At 44.6% G+C, this 18,575-nt stretch overlaps 1 protein-coding gene across 8 annotated transcripts in view; it reads right to left on the bottom strand.

Moving 5' to 3' along the window:
• The window catches only part of astn2 (astrotactin 2), an 823,694-nt gene that overhangs the window by 431,265 nt on the left and 373,854 nt on the right, over positions 1–18,575 (bottom strand). For 7 of the 8 annotated variants that reach the window (XM_033048879.1, XM_033048880.1, XM_033048881.1 and 4 more), the window contains one exon: positions 16–182. In XM_033048879.1, coding sequence (XP_032904770.1) covers positions 16–182 — 167 coding nt within the window. Of the gene's footprint in view, positions 1–15; positions 183–9,038; positions 9,045–18,575 lie in introns of all 8 variants that reach the window. The other variant, XM_033048886.1, reaches the window with a different exon arrangement.

Below are 18,575 nucleotides of genomic sequence, written 5' to 3'. Positions count from 1 at the left end.
ACAAACTTCACTTACCCACAGAACATGAGGATGTTGGTAGACAAGGGGTCTTCCGTTAAGGCCACCGTCTGCTGTAAGCAAAGCTGTTCACAGCCTCCATTAAATCCATCAGAACAATCAATTCCTTTGGTGTAGTCAAAGCACCCAGAGCCATCCCTCATGGGTCTGAGACCCAAAGGACACTGAAAATGAGAGAAAGGTTGGCAGGGTATATAAAGGTTGACTCCAGTAATTTTGGAGGCATTTGATAGAATTAATATTTCATAGATTCACATTTTCCTTATTTAAAAGTTGCCAAGTCCAACCACTGAACTTAATTGCTCCCATTTGGCTGATTAGTTCGGCTTAGTTTAGAGACACAGAGCTGTAACAGGCCCTTCGGCTCACCGGGTCCGCGCCGACCAGCAATCCCCGCACATTAACACTACCCTACACACACTTGGGACACAAAAAAGCTGGAGAAACGTTGCCTATTTCCTTCTCTCCATAGATGCTGCTGCACCCGCTGAGTTTCTCCAGCTTTTTTGTCTACCTTCGATTTTCCAGCATCTGCAGTTCCTTCTTAAACACACTTGGGACAATTTACAATTATACCGAAGCCCATTAACCGACAAACCTGCACGTCTTTGGAGCGTGGGAGGAAACCGGAGCACCCGGGGTAAACCCACACAGGTCACGGGGAGAACGTGCAAACTCCGTACGGACAGCACCCGTGTTCAGGATCGAACCCAGGTCTCTGGCAGAGTAAGGCAGCAACTGTGCCACTGTGTCGCCCGATGTATAAACCATAAGTATTAGTTTACATGTGTTAACCAGCTAGCCACAATCTCCTGTTGTATTTGCACCCAACTATCGGGTCTAGGCGAGGTGGAGTAGGCTGGATCAACTTTCATTGCTTGTTGCTACATTGTAGTAAAGTACGTGCACTGTGGCGAAGGGAATCGGAAGTTATTGGGTTCTAGATAACACCATGTATCGTTGAAAGTATGCTCCTGTCCACACAGATGTTTTTGGTTCCAGGCAAATTTCTAGGAAATTAACATCAAAATCGATGAAAGGTTTCTATATTTTTTCTCATGAATGTATATTTAAAATATATATATTTTTTAAAATTATAAATAATTTATTTTCTTGGTTTATTTTCCTTCAAATTTTGAAAGTATTACATGTTGGTCAAATGTTGGTAGAATCTGATCAAAATTAGCTCAAAAGGATCATAGATGGGCCCATTTTTTTGATGCTATGGTATTTTGTTATAATTTAATATCTTTCAAATTTGGCCAACCCATGTCACAAGTTGATACCCAAATTTATGGACACACCATATATATGCGCGCGCACACACATGCACACACACACACACACACACACACACACACACACACACACACACACACACACACACACACACACACACACACACACATATAAACACACACATATATGCACACACACATATACACACACAGGCACACACACACACACACACACACACACACACACACACACACACACACACACACACACACACACACACACATACACATATAAACACACACATATATGCACACACACATATACACACACAGGCACACACATACATACACACACACACACACACACACATATATACACATATAAACACACACATATATGCACACACACATATACACACACAGACACACACAGACACACACACACACACACACACACACACACATATATACACACACATAAACACACACATATATGCACACACACATATACACACACAGGCACACACATACATACACACACACACACCGACACACACACACCCACACACACACACACACATATATATATATATATATATATATATATGTGTACATATACTGAACTTTTCTTCTCGTTCATTATATTGTTTACAGTGTATTATGTTTACATATTTAAAGGAATTCTCTGTCACAGAGGGCAGTGGAGGCCAATTCACTGGATGAAATTAAGAGAGAGTTAGATAGAGCTCTCGGGGCTAGTGGAATCAAGGGATAAGGGGAGAAGGCAGGCACGGGTTATTGATTGTGAACGATCAGCCATGATCACAGTGAATCGCGGTGCTGGCTCAAAAGGCCAAATGGCCTCCTCCTGCATCTATTTTCTATGTTTCTATGTTGTGCTGCTGCAAGTAAGAATGTCATTGTTCTATCTGGGACACATGACAATAAAACACACTTGACTCTTTACAGCCTTCTCAGATGCAACATTAATGTTTGCCAACAGCGATGTCCCGTGTATACAGCAAGTGCAGTCGCAACGTTTAAGCAGGTACTGCGACAGAGTTTGAGAAACATTCGGACGGGTACATTGCAGAGGACAGGTTCAGAGGGATATGGGCCAAACGCAGGCAGGTGGGTGGGGCGAGTGTAGATGGGACGTTGGCCGGTGTGGGCAAATTGGGCCGAGGGGCCTGTTTCCACGCTACAAGACTCTACGACTCTCTGACTCCATATCACTGCACAAAAAATAAATACAGCAGTTGGCACCATATGACTGTATTTCCAATTACAAAGGTTTAATGAAGCAAGAGCTGTCATCAAACCATTATCACAAAACCAACAAAGGGATTTAATCATTGCCTTAAATGACATTACAACTACAATCATCACAATGCACTAATTTGGTATAAATATAAAGCACTCCAGCACTTTACATAAATAGAGTCAGCTACTCATGGTTTCTATGTGGTTGCCGTGCTCACAAAAGTAATGTCAGATTAATAATAGTAAATTACTGTGTTTGTGTGACCAGACTCGTCCTGTCAAACCTTGTAATACGCTCTGCCAGAGGTGCGGGTGAATGATGGGAAAATCAATTACTTTCACATGTAGACCTCCCATTGTGAAACGAGACCGCTGTAGAATGTTATCAACGATGATGAAAGCTTCAATTCCTCAAAGCTAACGCTAGATCCGCTCAGCAGTTTTACCTTAATGCCATTTGTAACAAGCCGAATCAGACATAAAATAACATTGATCAAGAGTCAAGGGCGTCACAGTGGCGCAGCGGTAGAGTTGCTGCCTTAAAGCCCTGTCCCACGGTACGAGTTCATTCCAAGAGCTCTCCCGAGTTTAAAAAAAATCAAACTCGTGATAAGCACGGAGAATGAACGTAGTGGGTACGTCGGAGCTCGGGGACGTCTCTTAGTGGCTCGTTACGCTAATGGCAGGTGCTCGGGAAGACTCGCTAACGGCAGGTAAGCACGGGAAGACTCGTGAAGATTTTTCAACATGTTGAAAAATGTCCACGAGAGCCCCGAGTACTGACGAGCGGCCATTACCGTAAATCTCCGAGTTCGAATCAGGGCAAACTCGGGAGAGCTCTTGGAATGAACTCGTACCGTGGGACAGGGCTATTACAGTGCTTACTGTGCCAGAGACACGGGTTCGATCCTGACTACGGGTGCTGTCCGTACGGAGTTTGTACATTCTCCCCGTTACCTGCCTGGGTTTTCTCTGGGTGCTCCAGTTTCAATAGACAATAGATTATAGGTGCAGGAGTAGGGCATTCGGCCCTTCGAGCCAGCACCACCATTCAATGTGAACATGGCTGATCATCCGTGTTTCAGTATTCAGTACCCCGTTCCTGCCTTCGTACCATGTTCCCTGACTCCGCTATCTTTAAGAGCTCTATCTAACTCTCTATTGAAAGCATCCAGAGAATTGGCCTCCACCGCCTTCTGAGGCAGAGAATTCCACAGAGTCACAACTCTCTGGGTAAAAAAGTTTTTCCTCATCTCCGTTCTAAATGGCCGACCTCTTACTCTTAAACTGTGGCCCCGGGTTCTGGACTCCCCCAACATCGGGAACATGTTTTCTTCCTCCCACACTTCAAAGACATGCAGGCATGTGGGAGTAGTGGAGATGGGACATGTTGGTTGGCATGGGCAAGTTGGGCCGAAGGGCCAGTTCCCACGCTGGATGACTGTTATTTAACACACTCGCAATAAACCAGGGACAATTTACAGAATTCAATGAGCCTATTAATCATTCCTGCACATCTTTGGAATGTGGGCGGAAACCAGAGGAGACCCACTTGGTCAAGGGGAGAATGCACAAACTTCGTACAGCCACCACCTGTAGTCAAGATCGAACCCGGATCTCTGGCACTTTGAGGCAGCAACTCTACCGCTGCGCAACAAGCTACCCAGGTGGAATATCAAACATGAGCCGTATTCCACCCCAAAACAAAGTGTAACCTTAGAGGTGATGCAAATGTTTTCTGCCCTTTTTATAATGCAGAGCAGTCACACAAACCAGTCTTGTAATAATGCCTGAGGATTCTGGTGCACACAGTGTTCAAATTGTACATTGATTTTCACAGTGGCCATTGAAAAAGGGGAAACAGACTGCTCATCAATAACCTTGCCCAAGCATGCTTGTTTAAAGCTGGTTTCCTTATTGATCTCAGTCCAATGACTTCCATCGCTTGGAGCCAGATGGAACCTTTTAAACAAAATCAGAAATACTAATTCGGGCCGCACGGTGGCACAGAGTTGCTGCTTTACAGCACCAGAGGCACGGGTTCGATCCTGACTATGGGTGCGGTTTGTATGGCCTTTGTACGTTCTCCCCGTGACCTGTGTGGGTTTTCGGCGGGTGCCCCGGTTTCCTCCCACGCTCCAAAAAGGAGCATGGGAGGAAAATTGGCTTGGTATAATTGTAAATTGTCCCGAGTGTGTGTGGGTTAGTGCTAGTGTGTGGGGATCACTGGTCGGCGCGGACTCGGTGGGTCAAAGGGCTGTAGTTTACAGATAAAGCACAGAAACAGGCCATTTGGCCCACCGAGTCCATGCCGACTAGCGATCCCCGAACACTATCACTATCCTACACACACTAGGGACAATTTACATTATATCAAGCCAATTAACCTACAAACCTGTATGTCTTTGGAGTGTGGGAGGAAACCGAAGATCTCGGAGAAAACCTACGTGCAAACTCCGTACAGACAGCACTGGAAGACGGGATCGAACCTGGGTCTCTAGTAGCAACTCTAGGCAGCAACTCTATCTCTGTGGCACCATTCCGCACAGTTATTAAGAATAAGGAATCTTGCACAGTGGATTGAAGGCGACTCAGAGCTCAGGAAACAACGAGCATTCAGTATTAAAGCAATGAAATTCAACAAATCTTGCTTGCTTGCCATGTGTTTAAAGCCCCTGTCCCACTGCACGAGGTAATTCAGGAGTTCTTCCGAGCTTTCCCCTGATCCGAACTCGGAGAATGTCCGCAGCGGGTCCGTAGGAGTTCGTGGATGTCTCGTAGCGGCTCGTAATTCTAACGGTAGGTACTCGGGACATCCGGTAAACCGGTGATGTTTTTTTCATCCATGTAAAAAAATGTCCACGAGTAAAAAAATACTCGTGATGATAAAAATGGTTACTTTTTACTCGTACGAGCCGCTACGAGACAACCACGAACTCCTACGGAGCCGCTACGGACATTCTCCGAGTTCGGATCAGGGGAAAACTCGGGAGAACTCTTGATTTACCTTATACAGTGGGACAGGGGCTTAACAGTTCACTCCAGTATAGAACAATATTTTGTGCAGAAAATAGAGTGTTCAATCATTTGTTGCTGATTTATATTCTCACAAAGTAATCATGCACTTTTGTAGCCACCAATTATTAGCAGGTTCCAGTGCAGAATGAGCACTTTTAAATGTCAACCCATAATAATAAATAAAATGACAAATTTGTTCAGAGTTCAAGCTCTAAGTCGGAACGACATTTATCTTCGCAGCAATCAGAAGACTTGCTGGTGACAGACTTGATAAGTTAAAATGAACGACTTTGCACAATAAACCAACAATGACCTTTACCATCTCTTAAGAAACACTTACATTGACTCAACTTCCACAGTCATTTGCAAAGCAGCAAAGCTCTGATCTTATCAAAAAGTAGTTTAGAGACATGGCGTGGAAACAGGCCCTTCGGCCCACCGATTCCGCCCCGACCAGCGATCACCCTGTAACACTCTCCTTCACACGAGGGATAATTTACAATTTTTACCAAAGCCATTTAACCTGCAAACATGTAGCGAGGGAAAGATAGATCAGCCATGATTGAATGGCGGAGTAGACTTGATGGGCCGAATGGCCTAATTCTGCTCCTAGAACTTAGTTATAAGAAATTTACAGGACACTACGTGAATAGTAAAATGTCAAGATATTCTAACACTCAAATGGAAAACAAACCTCATCTCTCACACTTAAAAGGCAAAATTACCCTTCAGTTTTATTGATGGCATTCCAAAGCAGACAATATGGGATAAGGTGCTTTCGACATGAATCCCTTTAAATGAAATATGAGCATACGGAGAAGTTTAAATGCCGAGCAAATGCATGCGAAAGACAAAATGAGAGTTAGCAGAGAAAAATATTTATGTTTAACAATAGTTGATGTAGATCTGGGTGTCCTTGCACACATATCAATGAAAATTAACATGAGTTTAGTTTAGTTTAGAGATACAGCACGGAAACAGGCCCTTCGGCCCACCATCCACACAGACCAGCAATTCCCGCACATTGATACTATCCCCCACACACACTAGGGACAATTTACACATAAACTAAGCCAATTAACCTACAAATCTGTACATCTTTGGAGTGTGGGAGTAAACCAAAGGTCTTGGAGAAAACCCACGCGGGTCATGGGGAGAACGTGCAAACCCTGTACAGACAGCGCCCGTGGTCTCTGGCGTTGAAAGTGCTGCAAGGCAGCAACTCTACTGCTGTTCCACCAATTAGAAAGGCAAATATTATGTATGTCTTTATTACAAGTGGATTTGATTGTAACACTTTTACACGCTAGAGGCAGGAAACATGTTCCTGATGTTGGGGGAATCTGGAACCAGGAACCACAGTTTAAGAATAAGGGGTAGACCATTTAGAATGGAGATGAGGAAAACCTTTTTCACCCAGAGAGTTGTGAATCTGTGGAATTCTCTGCCTCAGAAGGCAGTGGAGGCCAATTCTCTGGATACTTTCAAGAGAGAGTTAGGTGGAGCTCTTAAAGATAGCGGAGTCAGGGGATATGGGGAGAAGGCAGGAACGGTGTACTGAATGTGGATGATCAGAGTGAATGGCGGTGCTGGCTCGAAGGGCTGAATGGCCTACTCCTGCACCTATTGTCTATTGTCTATTGTCCATTCATTTACACAAACCCCTATCGAGAACATAAATTGAATATTTTATTGGTATTAGTTTATTACGAAGATCATAAGTGATAGGAGTAGCATTAGGCCATTCGGCCCATCACGTCTACGCCACCATTCAATCATGGCTGATCTATCTCTCCCTCCTAACCCCATTCTCCTGCCTTCTCCCCATAACCCCTGACACCCGTGACATGTTATCCAGGCAAGCCATGCTGTACATGAGTACAGCAGAGAAAATAAAAAGAGTGCAGAATCCACTATTAAAGAGAAAGCGCAGGATTTTAAAAAAAATTGCAAAGGCTGTAAAGGGGTCAATTGGAAGATCAGAAATTCATGCTCCGTGCATTGACATCAACAATCCTCATCAGGATAAGCCATTTGTAGAAAAAAACATCTGAATAATAACGTCTGAAGAAGGGTCTCGACCCGAAACGTTCCCTATGTCCTTCGCTCCATAGATGCTGCCTCACCCGCTGAGTTTCTCCAGCATTTTTGTCTACCATCTGAATAATAAATACAGTTTTTGATGAGCATTTATGGTTGAAAAATACTGGAGGGACCTGAATAATATTGAGTTTCATTGCTCTTCATGAAAAGAGACGAGTATGATTTACTTTGTTGAAAAATATTACAAGAGACAAATTAAATTAATCTATCACGCAGTTGGGAAATAAAGGAAATTCTTCTATTTTGTTCCCAGAGAGAAGTGGTGGGGGTTGGGGGGGGGGGGGGGGGTGGGGGTGGGTGGGGGTGGAAGGGAAGTACAATTATCCATGGGATGAAATATGATCCATGGAAATAAAATGAGAATATATCAGCACAAACACATAGGTGCGGTTCCTTATACCGATAGTTTGGCATGGGGCAGCGCTGTGGCGTAGCAGCAGAGCTACTGCCTTACAACGCCAGAGACCCCGGTTCGATCCTGACTGCGGGTGCTGTCTGCACTTTCTCTCCGTGACCTGCCTGGGTTTTCTCCGAGATCTTCGGTTTCCTCCCTCACTCCAAAGACGTACAGGTCTATCGATTGCTTAGTAGAAATGTAAAATTGTCACTCGTGTGTGTGTGTGCGTGTGTACGATGGTGTGAGTGTGTGGGGATCGCTGGTCGGTGCGGACACGGTGGGCCGTCATCCTGCTGGGCAAACCTCGAAGCGTGGATCATTGATACACTGGAATTTGGCCGAATTCTACCAGATCTCAGTCATAGAATCACAGAGTGATACGACGTGGAAACAGGCCCTTTGGCTTAACTTACCCACACTGGCCAACATGTCCCATCTACACTAGTCCCACCTGCTTGCATTTGGCCCATATCCCTCTAAACCTATCCTATCCATGTACCTGTCTAACTGTTTCTTAAACGTTGCGATAGTCCCTGCCTCAACCATCTGCTCTGGCACCTCGTTCCATGCACCCACCACCCTTTGTGTGAAAACGTAACCCCTCAGATTCCTATTAAATCTTTTCCCCTTCACTTCAAACCTATTTAGCCCTGAAAGATGTATAAATTGCTAAATCAGCTCCAGGCTGTATTTTTCCATTTTAAGCACCAGCTCTTGCCCCAAAATGAGATATAAATTGTTGTCTGTTTTTACATGCATACATTTGTGTGAAAGCAAAAAACCCCAACATTAATCTATGCAAAGGAACACTCAACACTCAAGATGGATACAAACATGCTGGAGTAATTCAGCGGGACAGGCAGCATCTCTGGAGAGGAATGGGTGATGTTTCGGGTCGAGACCCTTCTTCAGACGTAAAACGTCAACCATTCCTTCTCTCCAGAGATGTTGCCTCTCCCGCTGGGTTACTCCAGCATTCCGTGTCTATCTTCAATGTAAACCAGCATCTGTAGTTTTTACACTAAACACTCAAATACAGTTTGTCAGATTCACTGTGTTAGAAATCCAACTTCAATAAAGACAAATCTCATTGAGTAGGCAGACTAATCTATTAATTTTTTTCTTGTCAAGGTGTCTGTCACATATTTGCTGCATGAAAGTATTTTTGTCAGAGTTTCTGAGCGGGTTACTTTGATCAGATTCAGTATCTGACTCAACCTCTCCGTCTGTTGAATAGTGTGTCGGGAGGAACTGCAGATGCTGGTTTAAACCGAAGATAGACACAAAATGCTGGAGTAACTCAGCGGGACAGCCATGATCACATTGAATGGCAGTGCTGGCTCGAAGGGCCGAATGGCTTACTCCTGCATCTATTGTCTATTGACCAGCGATCCTCACACACTAACACTGTCCTACACACACTAGGCACAATTTACACATACACCAGGCCAATTAACCTACATACCTGCACGTTTTTGGAGTAAACATGTTTCGAGATTAACATGCTTCCTATGGATAAAGCCTGATCTACACACACAATGCAACATGCAAACATATGTTGACCCATCTCCAATGGGTGTTTTTATTGAGTATGAAACAGGGCTGCACAATTACAGCAGTTTTCAAAATGTTTGTAGAGCTAAAAGCACTTCATAAGTTCAGACATTCCAGCAGCAGAATTAGGCCATTCGACCCATCAAATCTACTCTGCCATTCATTCGTGGCTGATCTATCTTTCCCTCTCAACCCCATTCTCCTGCATTCTCCCTAGAACCCCTGACACCCGTACTGATCAAAGAATCTGTCAATCTCCACCTTAAAAATATCCATTGACTTGGCCTCCACAGCCGCCTGTGGCAATGAAACTTCTCTTCAAGAAACATAGAAACATAGTAAATAGGTGCAGGAGTAGGCCATTCGGCCGTTCGAGCCTGCACCACCATTCAATATGATCATGGCTGATCATCCAACTCAGTATCCTGTACCTGCCTTCTCTCCATACCCCCTGATCCCTTTAGCCACAAGGGCCACATCTAACTCCCTCTTAAATATAGCCAACGAACTGGCCTCAACTACCTTCTGTGGCAGAGAATTCCAGAGATTCACCACTCTCTGTGTGAAAAAAGTTTTCCTCATCTCGGTCCTAAAAGATTTCCCCCTTATCCTTAAACTGTGACCCCTTGTTCTGGACTTCCCCAACATCGGGAACAATCTTCCTGCATCTAGCCTGTCCAACCCCTTAAGAATTTTGTAAGTTTCTATAAGATCCCCCCTCAATCTTCTAAATTCTAGCGAGTACAAGCCAAGTCTATCCAGTCTTTCTTCATATGAAAGACCTGACATCCCAGGAAACAAATAAAGGAGGACTGATCTGAGGACTGATCTGGTGTCTCAGGTGATGATGGGACATAGATCCTGACTGTATCTGATACAGCATACACCCTGAACAGCTAATGGATCCACTCTGGCGGATATGAGAATAGTACTGCATTGACCTCCGCTAAAAGCTATAATTGACACTGCTGCATCAATGAGTGTGATTGCAAGCAGCACTTATAAGCTATTATCCACCAAAGCACCAATTGAGAAGTCCAGATTGTAGCTTACAGATATCTAAATCAAGTCAATTTTCTGTCAAAGTGTTCAAAATTTGCTGTCAAAGCCCAGAAGTGGACTTGGAAAGCTCGCACCTCATGCAATAGGACGCATGTTGAGAAATTAAACTGCTCATCGCATTTGTTTTAGCACTTTGCAACTAGAAATAAATTTAACTCAATCGCTCTGGCAAACCATTTCCAGAGGAAACATATCAATCTGGAAATGGCTTTCTGTCATGGATCACCCTTGTTATGCTGACGTAATTTCAGCACTGGGCTGTGGAGAGTGTGTGGAAAGGAACTGCAGGTGCCGGTTTACACCGCAAGATAGACACAAAAAAGCTGGAGTACCTCAGCGGGTCAGGCAGCATCTCTGATGACAATGGATAGGTGACGTTTCAGGTCGGGACCCTTCTTCAGACTGAAAGCTAGAGCAGGCTAGAACAATACTGGGCCGGCCGGCAGCAGATGGCCTTAGGGGAGGGTGGAGTCCACAATGGCCCAGTGTTGGCTGGGGAAGGTGTGCTAAAGACAGGGATTCAAGGATGGGAACAGTGGAACGAGTAGGATGACTAGGGAGTGGGGGAGGAAGGAGAGGTTGGGGTGGGGGGGGGGGGGGGGGGGGGGGGGGGGGGGGAGAGAAGCAAGAATGAATTGAAATCAACATTCATACAGCTGGGGTGAAGCTACCCAAGCCAAATGTGAGGTGCTGTTCCCCCACTTTGTGTGTGGCTTCACTATGACGGAGAAGGAGGTCCAGGGCGGAACAGCCAGTATGAGAATGTAATATAGGACTCGTGTAGTCTCTTGCCCAGAGTAGGTGAATCGAGGACCAGGGGACACAGGTTTAAGGGGAAGTGGAAAACGATTTCATAGGAATCTGAGGGGTAACTTTTCCACACAAAAGGTGGTGGGTGTGCGGAGTGCCTGTTTTCATGGTTTATCTCTCCACTGCTCTGTCACGGCACATGCCCCGGATGAAACGCAGCACAATTCCCTTAGACTGGAAGTAAAGCAAATGGGGGGAAATAAATAATTTTGACAATGTCGAAAAAAATTGTCATAGCCCAGCTTTTTCTTTTAGAGCCGTCACTGTTAATATAACTGGCACCTGCCTCTTGATCACTATTATCACTTGGGAAAATTAGCAGAAAAATTACCCGCTGCTAGATCTCACGGACAGCAGTGAAATAAAGATGAGATACTCCGTTCCACTGATGTTAGTTGAAAGGCAAATACTGAAGAGGGCAGGGAGAATGCTTCTCTTCACAATGGTGCCTTTACTGTTCATCTGAGAGAACAGAAGAGACTGCAAAATGTTACCATTAAGAAAGAACTGCAGATGCTGGAAAACGGAAGGTAGGCGACATTTCGGGTCGAGACCCTTCTTCATACTGAAGAATGGTCTCGACCCAAAATGTCACCTATTTCCTTCGCTCCACAGATGCTGCCTCACCCGCTGAATTTCTCCAGCATTTTTGTCTACCAGCAAAATATTACTGTTGGTTTATAAAGCACTGAATGGTCTAGGGCCAAAATACGTTTCAGATTTTCTGCTACATTATGAACCATCCAGACCTCTGAGGTCGTCTGTGACAGGTCTGCTTTCAGTCCCCAGAGTCAGAACTACACATGGAGAAGCAGCGTTTAGTTTTTATGCACCACATATATGGAACAAACTTCCAGAAAAATGCAGATCCGCTCCAACTCTCTGTTCGTTTAAATCGGGGCGGAAGACTTTTCTATTTCACACTGTTTTTGATTACTTTTAACTTTAATTAAATTAAATAATTATTCATTTCTAACACTGCACTGTCATTTTCATTCTTGTATTTTATATGCATTATTCTATTTTAGCTTTTTTACATTTTCTTTGCTCTTTAATGACTTTTTAATTGCTTTTGATTGCTTTTTAATGCTTTGTGCAAAGCACTTTCAATTGCCTTGTTACTGAAATGTGCTATATAAATAAACTTGCTTGCTTGCAGTTCAATATGTCAATACAAAGGCATTTCTTCTGGCCGAGATTTTGGGCTTATTCTTCAGACTGTGGTGAGAGTGCTTCCACTCACTTGAATGAAATCTGAGATAGAAAGTGAAGGATCAGTCACAAGGAGGAGTAAAATCCTCGGTCAGCTTGCGAAAGGACAGGGGATCACGGATGGAGACCGCACAGCCCATCGAGTTTGTGCTAGCCCTTTGCGAGAGCACCATATTCCAGCTCCCATGCCTTCTCCCCAAGAACATAAGAAACTCCTCGCTTTCAGGTGTTCATCGAACTTCCTATTGAACACAGCAATTGAACGTGTGTGCGAAGGAACTGCAGATGCTGGTTTACACTGAAGATAGACACTAAAGGGCGAGTACAGGCCCAGTGCCGTCAAACGCACATCATATGTTAACCCACTCATTCCTGCGATCGTTCTTGTAAACCTCCTCTGGACCCTAGATCTACTGCTTAACAGCGCCAGGAACCCGGGTTCAAACCTGACTACGGGTGCTGTCTGAACGGAGTTTGTACGTTCTCCCCGTGACCTGCATGGGTTTTCTCCAAGATCTTGGGTTTCCTCCCACGTTCCAGTTTTATAGGTTAATTGGCTTGCTATAAATGTAAAATTGTCCCTAGTGTGTGCAGGGCAATGTTAGTGTGCGGGGGTCGCTGGTCGGCGCGGACTCGGTGGGCCGAAGGGCCTATTTCCGCGCTGTATCTCTGAATTTAATCCAGAGTGGAGGAAATGGTAGTATACGATACAATGATTATGTTTAAGAGGAATTTAGACGGACATTAAAATAAGGAGGGATACAGCACTAATCTGAATCAGTGGGATTAGTGTAGATGGCCATCAAGTTTGGGATGGGTGTGATGTGCTGAAGAGCCATTATTTGTGCTGTACAACTCCATTCCTCCACAAATCTAATTGTCTTAATTTTAATGGCAATGATTCAGGTAGACACATGTATTAATCACTATTAACAATCCATGGAAGATTTATAGGTAACGTTTCCTGTTTCATACGAGGAATATTATCCATCACACTCGGAAATGGGATTGCATCTGGAGTTCCAGATTCAGGGACAGTTCCTTGCCAGCTGTTATCAGGCAACTGAACCATCCTACCAACAACCAGAGAGCAGTCCTGAACTACGATCTACCTCATTTGGGGACCCTCGCTCGGACTATCCTTGATCGGACTTTGCTGGCTTTACCTTGCACTCAACGTTATTCCCTTATTGTGTATCTGTACACTTTGGATGGCTCGATTGTGATCATGTATTGTCATTCTGCTGACTACATAGCCCGCAACAAAAGCTTTTCACTGCACCTTGGTACACGTGACAATAAACTAAACTAAACTGAACTTATAGTTTTGGACCAGAAAGTGAACTACAAGCAAACGTTCACAAGGTAATTCAAAGCTGTGTCAGAACACTTTAATAAGATTAATTGATTTTCTCTCCTCCCCATCTTCATTCTTCAAGTTCACCAGCATTTTGCAGTACAGCCCTTGGTACTTAACATTGCTACCTTGACCTAAACATAGTTTCACTGTAGTTCAAAATAAATGTTGCTGCTCAGTTTTCAACGAAATATCTTTTTTGTTAACCTTAGGCATTGAGTGGATTGCATGAAAATACATCCAAGGATTTTGATGGTAACAGTATAAGTAATGGTGTCATTTGATGTGAGGGTTTGCCATCACTGACTTCAATGATAAGAGAAAACGATGTCACATTCGTGCCAACGCTCAGTTCCAGATCAAAACTAACAAAGCCAGTGAATGTTTAGCCTTCAAACACGATTTTCCACTGGTAAACCTCTTGCAGCTCCGGGCAGAAAGCTGCATGAAAGACAACGGGAGGCACGGTGGCGCAGCGGTAGAGTTGCTGCCTCACAGCGCCAGAGATCCGGGTTCAATCCTGACTATTGGCGCAGTCTGTTACGGAGTTTGTACGTTCTCCCCGTGACTGCGTGGGTTTTCCCCCAGATCTTCGGTTTCCAAAGACGTACAGGTTTGTAGGTTAATTGGCTTGGCGTATGTGTAAATTGTCCCTAGTGTGTGTAGGGTAATGTTAGTTTGTGGGGATCGCTGGTCGGTGCGGACTCGGTGGGCTGAAGGTCCTGTTTCCTCATTGTATCTCTAAACTAAACTAAACTAAACTGTTATACCAATGCCATAGGAATTAAAATCAAACAAATCAATCAAACTTCAGATGTTGGTTAACACTGAAGATAGACACAAAATGCTGGAGTAACTCAGCGGGTCAGGCAGCATCTCTGGAGAAAAGGAATAGGTGACGTTACAAGTTGGGACCCTTCTTCAGTCTGACCCTTCTGTCCCGACCTGAAACGTCACCCATCCTTTTTCGCCAGAGATGTTGCCTGACCTGCTGAGTTACTCCAGCACTTTGTGTCGATCTTCGATGTGAAACTCGAGTTTGTTTGTGTGACTCATTTTGACTGGATGCATCGTAGTTTTTAGTTTAGTTTAGAGATACAGCATGGAAACAGACCCTTCGGCCCACAAAGTCTGCGCCGACCAATGAACCTATAAACCTGTACGTCTTTGGAGTGTGGGATGAAACTGGAGCACCCGGAGAAAACCCACGCAGGTCACGGGGAGAAAGTACAAACTCCGTACAGACAGCACCCGTAGTCAGGATCGAACCCGGGTCTCTGGCGCAATAAGGCAGCAACTCTAGGGTGGCGAATCTGTGGAATTCTTTGCCACAGAAGGCCGTCAATGGATATTTTTATGACAGAGATAGATAAATTCTTGGTGTCAGGAGTTATGGGAAGAAGGCAGGAGAATGGGGTAAGGAGGGAGAGATAGATCAGCCATGATTGAATGGCGGAGTAGACTAGATGGGCCGAATGGCCTAATTCTGTTACTTTCACTTATGAATTGCTGAACTCTACCGCTGCGCCACTGTGCTGCCCATCCCTAGAACATCCCCCCCCCACCCCACACCTTTTTCCAAGATTGTTATCAACATGAAACCACCAGCTCTCGACTCCTCATAACGTCGCCACACCAGCAGGAAGGTCCTCTCAAATTATAACCTAATGTGTCCCATCCTTATCTGTCAGAAAGGTGCTGAGCTGACTCAGATGCCAGGAGTCATTAGCAGGTGATGCTTCAAGCTTCACCCATGAACGCACACCCGATTACCTCCATAATCTACATGTTTTGTTGAGCAAGTGAGCAGAAATATGTCTGAAAAAGTATTTATTATGTATCACAGGATTACATTCTCCCCGCACGACTTAATCTCCTGCCAGTTCTAATCACTTCATGGACTGCTGAACCCTAATGCACAACACGCTTATTACTGCTAGCTTGTGGCACTGTCTCACTAGTTTAGATTGTCATTCACACATCAGCCAAGAGCTCAGCCGGGATTTGAATGGTGCTGAAGTTCTGTGCGTTAATGCTCTCCTCAATATCCAGCATATAATGCAGCATTAGAGTGATCTACCGGGAACAAATCAATTGATTTTTTCAGCTTTTGTGATGTATCCGCTGTAGTAAATTACAAGTGTTGAAAATGACCCCAGTGTCGTCTGTAAATTGAACCAGCGGAGTCGAGCGCTACAATTATTTCAAGGGCACTGGGAGGGCAATGCGCGAGTCTATTCCGCAAGGCCTCCCCTGACTCCTCACCAGAATTAATCGGAAATGAATTATTACAAGGCAACGCTAATTCAATGTAAGTTGGAATTACCGATGAAGGCTGAAATTGCCCCTGCTCTCATATCCCAGCCTGCTCTCGCTGCCTCCCGAGAAATGGACTAATCAATGTTAATCGACACCAGGTCTTGTTCCGACAATCCATTATGTCTTCCTCACACAACGTGTCAACAAAATCAATCAGCTACAACAAAAGTCTTGATGGAATACATTTCATGCGCACACCTCAGACAGCTGCTGGACCGATTCTCCGCAGATTTCGAGAGCAACGTCCTCGTGGGGGGGGGGGGGTGACTGGGATCCAATTGAGGGGATGGACGTTGGCTGATGGAGATGAGTGATTGAACAATTTCCAAGAGAAAGGGCAAACGGTAATAAAGACGACTGTGAAAAAGTGGGTGTCTTCAGAGGCTCACTGGAGATAACCCTGCTCTTTGCTGATAAGTTCGTAGGTTCACAAGTCATTGGAGCAGAATTAGGCCGTTCGGCCCATCGAGTCTACTCCCCCATTCAATCATGGCTGATCTATCTTTCCCGACTCAATCGCATTCTCCTGCCTTCGCCCCGTAACCTTCGACACCCGTACTGATCAAGAATCTGTCAATCCCATTGACTTGGCCTCCACTGACGTCTATGGCGATGAATTCCACAGGTTCACCGCTCTCTGACTAAGAAAATTCTTCCTCATCTCCTTTCTAAAGGTATATCCTTTCATTCTGAGGCTATGTCCTCTGTTCGTAGACACCATCTGCACATCCATTCTATCTAGGCCTTTAATCAGTACGTTTCAACAAGGTATCCCCCTCATCCTTCTAAACTCATATTGTTAACTCATAAATGTTAATACCCATTGGTCAAACATCTAGTTTTGGATTACTGGTAACTTCTTCCATTTATACTTTTGGAAGGCTAAAACTATCATCGCCATTCTCCATTGCCTTACCCGACCTGCCTGAGCTACTATACTGAAAGTATCAACCAGGCAACGCTAGATCTCTTGATATACATCTTTCCTCATTTTTCTTTCGATTTCCAAAAGAGCCAATTATTTATGCACCAGGAAGCAGTGCTGAACTACTATCTACCTCTTTGATGACCTTCGGATTATCCTTGATTGGGGCTGCGGGCGTCCGGCCGCGGGCGGCGGTGGATTTGGGGCGCCGCAGAGCCAGGGTTCGAGTTCGCCGGGGTCGGAGCAGCAACCGGCGCGGCCTGAGGACTACGAGTGCCCCGGTCCCCGGGGAGGGGGCAGCCGCTCCAGACTTCTCCAAGCCGCTGAGGAATGTTTCACCCGACGCCGAAGTTCCATCTTCACGGCAAGAGGGCCCTGAAAATCATCGGACTGGCTGCAAGGCCACAAATGTGCCCCGACCTCGGGTGTCTCACAGAGGAAGAGGACTTAACTTTCTGGTGCCTTTCCCCACAGTGGAAAGTTTTGATTCTGCTGTGGGGGGACGTTTGTGTTGAACTCTAAAATGTGTTGTGTCCATTTTATTCATTTTTTTTTAAACCTTTTTCTATGGTTTGTAATGGAACTTATTATTTAATTTATGTAAAGCACTTTGCTGTTATGTTGTCTGTTTATGATGTCTTGTTTATTCTTCTGTACAGCACTTTGGTCAACATTGGTTGTTTTAAAGTGCTTAACAAATAAAGTTGGATTGGATTGGATTGATCGGACTTTGCTGGCTTTACCTTGCACTAAACGTTATTCCCTTATTGTGTATCTAATACACTGTAAATGGCTCAATTATAAACATGTATTGTCTTTCTGCTGACTGTTTAGCACGCAACAAAAAGCTTTTCACTGTACCTCGGTGCCTATCCTTGGTTCTAAAGGTTCTACTTACAGAGGAACAAGCTCCCCTAACACTGAATTCAAATGTCTGATGTGTGTGTGTTTTGACAAACAGCAAAACCAGTTTTCTTTCTCATCCTCTACAATTGTTTTTTTCTGATCAGCCTTTTGTGATTTTGATGCGATTCTTTACAAGACTGTCGGAGTTATCGTTACCATATAGAGTGTTTTTTTGTGTATTTTCCGACATACAGATAAAATGGTAAAAGCAGAACCCAGAGAAGGCCTGTAATCTTATTTTAATTGAAGACATCAGTACGGAATTTGTACGTTCACCCCGAGACCTGCGTGGGTTTTCTCCGAGATCTTCAGTTTCCTCCCACACTCCAAAGGCGTATGGGTTTGCAGGCCAATTGGCTTGGTAAATGTAAAAATTGTCCCTAGTCGGTATAG

This window comes from Amblyraja radiata, chromosome 32, assembly GCF_010909765.2.
Source record: "Amblyraja radiata isolate CabotCenter1 chromosome 32, sAmbRad1.1.pri, whole genome shotgun sequence".
NCBI classification, from domain to species: domain Eukaryota; kingdom Metazoa; phylum Chordata; class Chondrichthyes; order Rajiformes; family Rajidae; genus Amblyraja; species Amblyraja radiata.
Note: the sequence above shows the minus strand (reverse complement) of the source record. Positions and strands in the feature narration are given on the sequence as shown.